The sequence below is a fragment of the Rhopalosiphum padi genome, chromosome 4, assembly GCF_020882245.1.
Source record: "Rhopalosiphum padi isolate XX-2018 chromosome 4, ASM2088224v1, whole genome shotgun sequence".
NCBI classification, from domain to species: Eukaryota; Metazoa; Arthropoda; class Insecta; order Hemiptera; family Aphididae; genus Rhopalosiphum; species Rhopalosiphum padi.
Genome location: NC_083600.1, coordinates 4,198,642 through 4,210,991, shown reverse-complemented (window position 1 = coordinate 4,210,991; position 12,350 = coordinate 4,198,642). Strand labels below are relative to the sequence as shown.

At 29.7% G+C, this 12,350-nt stretch overlaps 1 protein-coding gene across 1 annotated transcript in view; it reads right to left on the bottom strand.

The window, feature by feature from the left end:
- Window positions 1–514: 514 nt before the first annotated feature.
- Window positions 515–12,350, bottom strand: part of LOC132929323 (uncharacterized) — a 36,479-nt gene continuing 24,643 nt past the window's right edge. The window contains exons 3-9 of the mRNA XM_060994601.1: window positions 7,001–7,105; window positions 6,784–6,889; window positions 6,545–6,678; window positions 3,782–3,940; window positions 3,525–3,656; window positions 3,309–3,460; window positions 515–1,640 (exon numbers count right to left, since the gene is read on the bottom strand). Coding sequence (XP_060850584.1) covers window positions 1,515–1,640; window positions 3,309–3,460; window positions 3,525–3,656; window positions 3,782–3,940; window positions 6,545–6,678; window positions 6,784–6,889; window positions 7,001–7,105 — 914 coding nt within the window. The 3' untranslated portion in view covers window positions 515–1,514. The remainder of the gene's footprint in view (window positions 1,641–3,308; window positions 3,461–3,524; window positions 3,657–3,781; window positions 3,941–6,544; window positions 6,679–6,783; window positions 6,890–7,000; window positions 7,106–12,350) is intronic.

The following is a 12,350-nucleotide window of genomic DNA, read 5'->3' as shown; positions in this document are numbered from 1 at the left end:
TGCAATAGTTTTGTGCGCGCGCTTCGACGACAGACCATAATCCACAACACTGTAGTTCCGTTTTTAGGCATTGTCATGCTAGCGGATCACAGAAAACAGACCACAGGCTTTCGGTTCATGTTCAACACAAATTGTATAATATTATCACTGGACACTGACCAACTACGATGGTCGTGCAATTATAATATTATGAATACGCAGATTACAGACGGATGCTCGCTGAATATTATCATATTTCGGTGTTATTTCGCAGAAACAATTACGAGCAGCGCCGCTAAAATGTCTCATATTTCATGCCACATTAATGACACACACTGACACAAGTTTTATAAAGATATCATTATACCTACTTTGAATAAAAAATACTAGTAGAATTTTATATTTACACCGGACAAAAATGTAGAAGTGTCGGACCGTGTACAGGATTGTAGAAAAGGAAGCAAAATAAAATAATATGTTATTAAAAGTAAAACAAACACACACGGGGGTATTATTATGGAATAAAAAATAATAATTTAAACATTTTATAATAGGCGTTTTATTACATTAAAATTACATGTTATCTCCAAAATTAAACCTAGGTGGTTAAACAAAAAAAGAACGAACCATAAGACTTTGATTCGTAAAGATCGAGAGTATGAGGAATATAATATGTATATATAATATATATATATATATACATATATACACATATATGGATGAAAATGGACAGAGAGAGGAGAGATACAGAGACAGATAGAGATAGATAGAGAGAGAGAGAAATATGGCGACAATCGGAGGAAATAAACATAACATTACTTTATTATTATAACACGATCAGCAAACTGAAAAGTTAGGTTTGTGCGAGGAAGAATTGATGAATGATCATTTCCCCGACGGCACAAATTAATACTGTTTACATAAATAATATAACTATACATATACAGACCGGTCGACTTAAACCAATATTAAATAAATACTATATAAGCTCACCGCTATAAGCCGTACACATCGTAACAGCAATAACAACAACTGACCCTACATTAAATTTGTCCGTTCGACGACGACGCCGCCGGTAGAACTTGTCGTGGGATAATCACGTGTAATCGCGCACAAAAACTACGATATTATTAAGTACAACAATAAGTAGCGCCCATAGGATATCAAAAATTATTAAACGCGTGTATTTACACTACGGAGTATACACGCGTGGATATTGTATATGTAGCATACTTATAATATTATATAACGGGACTTGTCGGTAGTAAATTGTAATAATAATAATAATAATATATATTATTATATATGTATATAATCATAATATAACGAAATCAATAATATTATTAGGTATACACCTGTATAATATTTAAATTAGATTATATAACAATAATAAATAAAGATTTTTGTTTTTGTTAATGGAATCTCATCTCGTGGTTATATAATGTTTGGTGTGTATAGGAATACTATGTTTCGACGATATAATATAATCATTACATTATGACATTGACGGCTACCGAACGTTGTTACAATTCTATTTAGACGACTCTCATCAATTTGTCCGAGGTATTTTTATTTCGCTTTGCATGCTCATCACCTCTCAAATCCGCCAAGACCCTGTCACACCACGATTTCGTCGGCGTCGCGGGCATATTGCTACAGTCCTGAAACGTATAACATGAAAATATTAATATAACTATTCTGATATAAGTAGACAGAGTTGTACAATTTGTGTATGGAGTATTGGTTCCATTTTAATTGATGACTATATTTTATTATTTGATCATGAAGTACATGAAAAAAAGACAAAATTGTTTGATTTATTATTTCTTTTCATTTTTACCTAACAGTACCTAAATACAACTTGATATCAGTCCTAATAAAAATCAGATGATTACTGTCTACCATGATCTGTAATTTTAAATTTGTACAATTCATAGGTATTTCAGAAAAAAAAATTCTTAGTTGTATTAGAAGTCTAGAAATACTTTAAAGTTAAATAAAGTTTAGATTTTACTGCAATGCATATTAATAGGTAATACCTATTATAATATATATAACTCATAAATATAAATACATACTTAATATAAATTGATAAATTACATTGAATTATGGTAATAATATTTATGTTAAAATAGTAAATCAGAAATAATATTGAGTATTTATTATATATACGTATTGACAATCGCATAGACAAAAAAATATTTTTAGGAGGAGTTATAAGGTTGTATTCATACATTTTGGAGTTGTATTACCATAATAATAGATTTTATCGGAAATTTCATAAGTCTTAATTTGATACAAAAAAAATCGTGTTTTTACAACACTATTATATATATTTATTTTATTCTACTATCTATAAACGTTTTTTTTCTATTTTAAATGAAGCCACAGCAATATAGATTATTGGCTTTTGAAATTTTAAAATGAGTTTTCATAGTGATGGTGATTAATATAATGTTTTACATTTTGTACAGAATAAAGGTAATGGAGTACAATATTATATAGTGGACTTTTGAGACTCTTAGGTGTTTTGTAAGTATTTTGATAATTCAGAAACTACTAATTAAATTTTTCATTTAGATAAAAAAATCTTGATATAAAGTAAAAATATACATGATATATTTCTATATAATTAATATTAATTTATTAAATGACAAAGCTTAAATGTATACAACTGAAATCCTAGGAATAAAAAATATTATACGGTTAAAAATTCCAGAAATCAACTTTTGAATAAATTAATTATTAAAGAAGAAATGGGGGGGGGGTTGACATATTTTGTGAATCACAAATGTGCTTCAATGAAATTATTATCGTTCAATAATTTCCCTATAGTCTTAACATTTACAGGTGAAATTAATTGATCAGAAATACTGTTATATTTACACCATTAAGTTATTTTTAAGAATAAAAATTGTCGATTCGCATATATAATTAAATTAGTTTTGACTTTTATAAAGTTAATATTTATAATCAATTGTATCCATAGGCGAGAGGGGGAATTTCTAAAATATTTCTAATGTAATTATAAGTTCGTATTATTTTCTCAGGAGGGGTAAAGTGCTCCGTCTTACCATCTTTATATAGTCACAGAAACTATAAAATGATTTATAGTCTTGGGTTAAATTATAATACAATAATTAATATAGTTACGCTAGGGATAGTAATTAATTTTATAATATATCAAATAGATATATACTGAATAGTTTAAGCATACAACGCAATATTACTTTAACTAATCTGAACTAACCTAACCTATCCTGGCTAACCTAAAGAGAGTACAAAAAAAAAACTTTTTGACGTTTATTGTTATATTATGATTTACTTACGATTATGAGTTTCTTAGGAGTGATGTGGTTTTGAACAAAATCTGTTTGCGATGATTTTTTCATCAATGACGATGTAATTTTGTCGTCTGAAGACAATAAATATATAGCAAAGTCAAAACCTTTTACTATGTCTGTTTGTGTTTTGATTAATTCTAAAAAAACAAATTAAATTAAAACAAAATTTAATATGTAAATAATAAACGAACAAATGTTTACCTTCATCAAAATCGATGTGATATTTCTTAGTTATATAATTATCGCGATGTTCCATATTTTCCACTAAGTATTGGGCATTTTCTTTGTTCGCTTCGTCGTAAAATACAATTACATTATATATAGTCTTCTCCGCTGTAATATTATAAAATATAACACATATGTAAATAGCATGTAAATAATAATTAAATCATATAAATAAAAAAAGTAATGAAACATATTATATTATTCTCATACATAGTATCAAGAAAAAACCTTACATAGCGCATATTTATCACTTTCAAATTTTTTCTTCAGCTTTTGATACGTTAAGTAGAACCACCAGCGTTTCCAAACGATCGAAATTAACGCAATCATGACAAAAATTATCAATTTAAGGTCTCTTTGCACTTTTTTATCGGATTGTTCGTAGTTAAACACTGAAAAATAAACAACAAAACATATATTATTGACAATCGATCCAACTATATATAAAATGATGTAATGTTTAAATATTTAAAATTTAAAATTAACTATCATCAGATTGACGTATTGTGGTTTGAAAAAAAATATTGCTTACGTAACATAAATTATAAATATATATTATAATGTTACCGTTTTCCCATGTTATGTAACAGTCATATTATAAAATATTTTTACATCTATACTTATAAATTATAAGATAAATAGCATATATTTATGTTTTTTTTATAGTTTTTAAAAATGTATCTGAATAATATTAATAGTACATATCTTATTTAAATATTAAATGTACAATTCAAGAGAGAAATGTATATAGTTACATTATTAATACTTTAGCATAAAGTAATTAGTAAAACTAATATATTATAACTAGTTACGTGTAATGTAAAGTTGTCTAAAACAATTTTCACCCATATGAAGTTGCTTATACTAACAAAATTATATACAATATCAAATATCAATGTTTAAGCCAACGTAAATAAGTGATATTATAGGTACGTTAATACATGGATAAAACACAAATATTTTGGTCAGTTTAACCGTTTAACCTGTCCAAATCAGTACTGTAAATAGTGTAAAATGAAAATGCTAATCACGTTTGGGTAGGTTGGCATATAATAACTAATATTATCAACTATGTATTACAATGTATAGATATAAAATTTAAATATATAAAAAGTCAATTGTATGGAAATAAGGATGAAAATGTTACACTGTACGCACGATTATTGCAGTCATCATCGATCGAAACATGAACATATTTTTTGTATGAAAATGAAATGATTAAAGTATGAAATATTACCCCACAAGCCACGGTTTGCTATAATATATTGATACGATTTATAGAAGAACATTTCTTTCTTACAGTTGAATGAGGTAATGATATTACGGTACATACTAATTTAAGAAGAATAACACTATCGTTATTTTTAATTAATAATATAGTAATTTGTAAATATTTTTAGTTTAAAACGAATATTGAAGTTTTTAAATATCAAAATAGGTAAGTTTAAAACATTAACTATATCGTATTATGTATACTATTTTAGAAATGTTGAATTTCACAGTGAAATTACTATGAAAAGTAAATTGTTATAATGATTAACTATAATAATAATTATTTATTTCTATATTATATACTCTATGTCTTTATAATATATAGGTCCATTATTATAAACAACATAATACGTAAAAGAATTGCAGATAGTTCAGTGTTCGGGATGAAATAATTCAAATAATGTATCCTAATTCAACTTGGATTTTGAAAATAAATTAAAATATTTTATGTCTCCTCATAAATTATTATTTTTTTTTTTTATAAAAACAAACTAAAATCCCATCTATATCTTTTATATATGCTTATTTAAATAAAATAAACTCATACATATTCAATAATTTAAAACTGAATTTCTTCATAACAAAAAAATAATTTTAAATTTAAAACTTTAAAAGCAGTAAGCCGTTATTCATTTAGAAGATAATATGGTAATGAATTAAAATCTGAATATTTGCGGTGATATATATGCTGGCAATCAAATTAATAGTAGTTAATAGTTAGTCTAAGCTAATTATGATATAATATTTGAATTTGGAACGTGCATAATATATGACCGACGATGTTGGGAAAATTATATTAATATATCATAATATATTGATCTTAATTTAATACTTTATAGTTTATTTACATTTCAATGTTGACGGAATAGTGCATAATTAAATATTTGATTCCATAAAAATATTTTTTATATTAAGACATTGGATGTATATATAGTTCCAAAAGTTTTAGTGTTTATTTTTACTTAATAAACGGATCATAACTTATTATTTTTGTTTGCATAATATATTATAAATTATATTATAGTTATAATATAACAATAACTTTTCGAAAAATTGGTATAAAAAGTAAAAAAAAAAATTACAAATTTCTAATTCCCAAAGCATAATAATTAATAGGTATGTGTACCTATCAACCTATCATATAATTAATGTAATGTGTATGAATCCCATATTTTTCAAATACAATTTAACAAAAATATGATCTTTGTTCATCGTATAAGGTGTATATTTGATGGTTGATCTGGAAAAATTGTTTAAGGATAACGGAAATAAATCATAGTTTATATGTGCCAACGGCTATACAATAATGTAACTGTTACATTATTACATATTAGCATACTGCATACGTATCATGTTTCATGTACATTTTGCTGTTATAATTAAATAATACTATGTATAACATTTATTAGTCCTAAACTTTATCCAGCGTAAATCATAAATTGGACTAGAGGACAGAAAATGTTTATTTGAATATAAAAAAGTAAAAAATTAATTTAAAAATTGTTGATAAATATATAAAATTTATTTGTTAGTTTATACTTAAAAATTCTGTAGTAAAAAAATATTTATTCCAAATTAAATAACCATAACCTGATGGCTGATTGAGATTTAAGAATTATAATAAAGACTATATAAGATGTAATATAAAATAATGAATATGCTTATATATTATATTAAAAACTATACATTTGTTAATATTAGCAGACAGCAAAAATAAAACTTACCGGGTTTTGTGATGTTAGTATACTGTTGCACAATTTGGTCATCAGTATTGCTGATGGAACACATATACTGTCCATAGTCACTCTCTTGAATTTTGTTTATGAATAGGAATGCTCCCAATACTTGGTCATTTTCCCTACGAGAAAAAAAATTTACAAACATTAAAAACACGCAATAATTTCTGTGAACATTATATTTGCTGATTTTGTTTTTAAGTATGTTGTCTAATATAATACAATACCTAATCACTTCTTCTATTCTGTATTTATCGTTTGAAACAATTGTCTGTTTTTCACTGATTTTTTTCCACGTTATTGTGTTGACGGCGTCCGGTAGACCAACTTTCCCTGTATCAATCGAATTTCAGAATTTATTTAATTATATTTTTGTCATGATAATTTATATCCTAAGAGAATTATTATAAACCATAAAAGATTAACTCTCTTTGATATATTTACCTACGAAACCCTCGCAATACAGTCTGACCAATTCTCCTGGTTGTGCATAGTGTACATTTGCCATTTCGTACGTAGGCAAAGGGTCTTCCCAATAAGACTTAACATCTATAAAATATAATAAATAATATCCTATTAACATATTATAAGAACACAGATTAAAATTAAAAATATATTAGAATTATGTTTCATTAGGTAATCGAAGTTTCTCTATCACTGAGATAACTTAACATAATCCATTTCATTCTGTGAAACATATATTTTTTTCTCTCATCGCATTCACTTATTTTTCTACTTAATTTTACTTATACTAAAAGATTTTAAAGAGCAAGTTCAAGACATTCCGAGATGCTGGAAATAATAATCTATTAGACAGTGGATAATATACAACAAAGACGACAAATAAAGTCGAATGTGGACAACTATATTTTTTAAATTACTATATAATATATATTAAACCATTCATCGTTTTTGAAACAGAAGAATAAAATATAGTTGAATACGAATCTAGCAATATTTAAAATTTATTTTTAAATTTTAATAAATTAAAAATTCCCATACAATTTGAATTTATAATATATAAAAATAGATTAGTTGTAAAAATAAATTTTAATTTTTAAATCATTAAAACATTTTTAAAATAAAATCCTGACCTTTTTAATATTTTAATGTTAAAGTAAGTATATAATATATAATATACATGTATTTTTTAAAGTCTTACTGCCACGTTTTAGATTCCGAGTGGAACGTATTGATTTTACAATGATGTGTTTATTTTTTTTTTTTTAGTACCTGAGGACTTTTTAAATAGAAAAAATGCGCTGATCATCAACATCGACGGAAGTTTTAAGTAGGCAAATTGATTGGTTCTTTTAGGAGATAAAAATATTCAAAACTTAAAATTCTCACTACTTTTTAAAATAATCAGGCAGAAAAAAATAGAAAATTTTTTTAAATGTTCGAAATGTTATTAAAATAATTATTAAATAATTTTAATTTAGAATTAGAACATCTATGATTTTTTTTCTACAAATGTTGATGAAAAGTTTTTCGTTCAGTCAAATAACTTTTTTTTTTTTTTTTTTTTTTTTTATTTTTAATCTAGAATTTATACAATCTATACTACAAAAAGTACAATAAGCATAATGTATGTTTAATTAAGTGCAATAGCTTGAATGTCTTGAGAGAAGAAACCGTCCAGTGAAGATACTTCGACTTGAATTTACAATTATTTAGGTGTATTCATATTATGTTTACTTTATAAGGTCACGGGGCCATTGTCGTTTAAGTCTCCTGGTGGGATTTCCTGGGATGGAGATGGATAATAGCTTTTTTATATGGGGATTAGGGTGATTTTGAAGGCGATTCCTAAATTTTGAGTAGTATAGCTTGGCTGTATCAGTGACTTTCGGAATGTGAAGATCTGTATGAAGTGTGTGGTTTGAAATATAAGGAGGAGCATTGGTTATGAGTCGGAGGATTTTTGATTGAAACACTTGTATTTTTTTTGTATTTGATATTTTTGCCGAGCCCCAGAGCTGTATGCCATAGAGCCAGATAGGCTTAAGAAGAAGATTATATATATGAATTTTTGTTTTGAGGGATAATTTTGAGAATTTACCGAGAATAGGTCTGAGAGAGTAGAGTCGTTGATTTAATTTTAATTTTGTTGTGTGTATGTGTTTAGCCCATGTTAGACGTTTGTCGAAGGTTAGACCTAGATATTTGGCTGTTTCGGAGTTTGGTATTGGTTTGCCGTTTATATGTACCGGAGGAGGTTGTCTGTGGCGAAGAGCAAAGGTGGTGTGTACAGATTTGTTTTCATTAATTTTGACGCGCCAGAGGGAGTACCAGTGTGATAGATCATTTAGGTGTCTTTGGAGAGTAGTTGAAACCATGTCAGAATCGGTGTGGGTGGCATATATTGCTTTGTCGTCGGCATATTCAGCTATTTGTGTATTCGGATTGGTGGGTTGGTCTGCAGAGTATAGATTAAAAAGAGTTGGAGATACAACAGCGCCTTGAGGAACACCAGCTTTTATTGGGGATATACTGGAGTATTCGGTTCCTGACCTGACAAAGAAGTAACGTTCGTTGAGGTATGATTTAAAAAAAAGGTAGTATGATGGGGGTAGGAACGATTTTAGTTTATAAAGAAGACCGGGATGCCAGACCTTGTCGAAGGCCTGTGCAACATCAAGAAATACTGCAGAAGTGTACAGTTTCTTTTCCAGAGAATAGGCAATAGTATCGGCTAGTCGGTGCATTTGATGGATGGTTGAATGGTGTTCTCTAAATCCAAATTGCGTGTCAGGAATTAGTTTCTTTTCTTTGATGATTGGGTAGATTCTGTTTAGTATGAGTTTTTCTAAAAGTTTTGCAAAGAAAGGTAACAAACTAATTGGCCTATATGAGGAGGGGTTATCTATTGGTTTATTTGGTTTAGGGAAGAGAATAATTGTGGCAAGTTTCCATTGAATCGGGAAATATGAAAGTCGGAGTATTGCGTTAAAAATATGAGTGATGTGTACTATAGCTTTGTTTGGAAGTCTGCGGGCTATTTCGGCTGTTATCAAATCATGACCAGGTGATTTACCTAGTGGAAATTTTTGTATGAATAATTTTATCCCATTTGGAGTGAATGGTTTGGGTGGAAGTGTCATTGGGAGTGGACTATCTAGAAAATTGCGTACTTTGTTTTCTATGGAAGGAATGGTGGAATCGTTTGGGTTAAAGACTTGGGAGAGATGATGTCTGTGTACTTCTGCTTTCTCTTTATCGTTTATAGCGAGACTGCCGTCTATTTTTTTGATTGGAAATGACATTGTTTTGATTTTTAAGATTTTTCTAGTGGTTTTCCACAGAGAGCCATCTTTTTCAGTTAAGAGGCTAGTTTGTTTGGCGAAGTCTTCTGAACGTTGTTTCGCCATTTGTCGTTTGAGTAATGTGCATAGGTGATTATAATTAGTTTTATCGGTGGGATATTTTGTTCTCTGCCAGGTTGCTCTGGCACGACGTTTTTGGACAATAAGAGATCTTAAATAGGTAGGCAAAGAGAGATTACTTTGATTGTAATTATCAATTATTTTTGGTTTACAAGAGGACCATGCTGCATTTTGTATTGTTGATGTTAGATATTGTACTGATTCCTCAAGTTGATTTGGAGATTTTAAACTAACGTTCAGGTTAATGTCGTTTGTGAGTATCGATTGGAATTTTTCCCAGTTAATTATTCCATTGATTAATGATGGATTCATTAATCTTTTTTGAGGAGAGGTGTCAAGGGTGAGAAGTACTGGCGAGTGGTCTGAGTGAGGATTCGTTAGATTATCTATGATGGTGTTAAATCTGTTCGGTATTTTAGAGACGAATATGTCAAGGATATCTGGTCGCTTTCGGGGTGATGTTGGCCAATATGTGGGGTCTTGGGGTGAAATGATTAAGTAATTTTTGGTAGTAATAACTTGTCTAAGAGAGTTACCTCTTGGTGAGTTTGAGTGACATCCCCATTGGGTGTGTTTGGCATTGAGGTCGCCACCAACAATAAAGTAATTTCCGAGAGAGTTGAAAAATTGCTCAAATAGTATTGTGGTAATGATTTGGTTAGGGGGACAGTATGCTGCCGAGATGGAGATAGGAGAATGGTCTAGAGTAATTTGTATGGTGAAAGATTGTATGTGGGGTTCGCTAATTTGAGAGACATTGTGAAAGAGAATTGTAGATCTAATGATTATCGCCGCTCCCCCGTGTGCGGTACCGTCTGGGTGGTTTGATCTCAGTATTGTGTAGTCGGGTATGTGTATTTTTGTTCTGTTAGTGAGGTGTGTTTCAGATATTAGAGCTATATCTATACGTTTTTCATGAAGTACAAGTGAGAGTTCGGCTACATGATTATGAATACCATTGGCATTCCAAAGGAGTATGAGCAATGATTTGGAGGTTTGGGTATTATTTGTCATTTTGGGCTGCAAGTTTGGCAAGGACTGTTGTAAGAAGGGAGAGCAATGGATTTATGATAGCTTGGAAGTCACTGATAAATTTAGATAATAAGGTACCTGTGTCTAATTGATTACTGTTGTTAGATTTCGGAGGTTCCTGATTCGAGGTTACATTTGCATAAGTTCTATTTTGAGAGGGCGAGGGATTGGATTCAGTCGAAGAAGTCTTCACTGTGGTTTTTGGATTGGACTGGTTGTTGATTGAAGTTGATTGGATGGTTCTTGAGTTTGGGTTGCGACGTCTTTGAAGCTCCTTGTGAATTTGGCATCCTTTATAGTTTGCAGGGTGTTCGCCCTGACATAGCGCGCATTTGGCGGGTAGATTTCGAGGCTTTAAACATTCTGAGGTGATGTGATGTTCAGCACACCGAACGCATCTTGGTGTATGTGCACAGTACGTTTTTGTATGACCGTATTCCTGGCAATTCTGACATTGTACTAGGTCACGTTTTTTATATGGTTCTTCTATTTTTACCTTAGTATGAAGTATGTGGTTTATGTGGAAGATGTCTTTATTTAACTCTGAAGGTTCGAGATCAACAAAGAATATTGGAAGATTTAATTTTGTTGTTTTATGTAGGACATTTGTGATTTGGCGTACTTGAAAACCGATTTCTTCTAAAGCTGTTCTAATTTCTGCTGTGTTCGTTGTTGGGTGAAGATTTCTTATGACTATGCGGTAGGCTTTGTTTTCTTGCATTTGATAGGTGTGGAATTCGGCTTCTGCACCTTGTAAGAAACGGATGATTGCTCGGTAGGTTTCTGGGTTTTTTGTTAGGATTTTGAGGTTGTTAATGCTTGACTTAAATGTGAAGTTTTCAGGACCCACAAGGTCTATGAGTTCCGAGCGTAGACTTACAAAGTCTTTAATTCCTTTTACTATTATGGGAGGGGGTAGATTTGTACTTTTTACCTGTGAGGTGCGCTCTTCAGGGTTGCTTACATTAGGATCTGGGTTTGGTGTTATTGTGTCAACTTCGATTGCTTCAGTTTGCGATAGAACATCAAATCGATTTCTAGAAATAAATAGCTTTTTGTGTCTGTTGGTATTTTGAGTTGGAGAGCTTGGTTCTGAGGAACTTGAGCGGTTTCTTTTCTCGGCTTGATGTGTCCAGCCATCATTATTTGGACTATTTAAGTTATTTTGTGTGGGTGAATGGCTCACGTTGGGATTATTTGTCGATAAGTTTAGGCGAGCATCCTGTATAATGGTTTTATTATTTGTATTATTATTATTAATATTTTTATTTTTAATATTAGTTTTAGTTTTTGGATTCGGCGATTGTGGCATGTTTGTCACGGAGACAAAGGTCACGCACCGCTACGCGACGTATGCGATAACGGCGGCCGTGCGG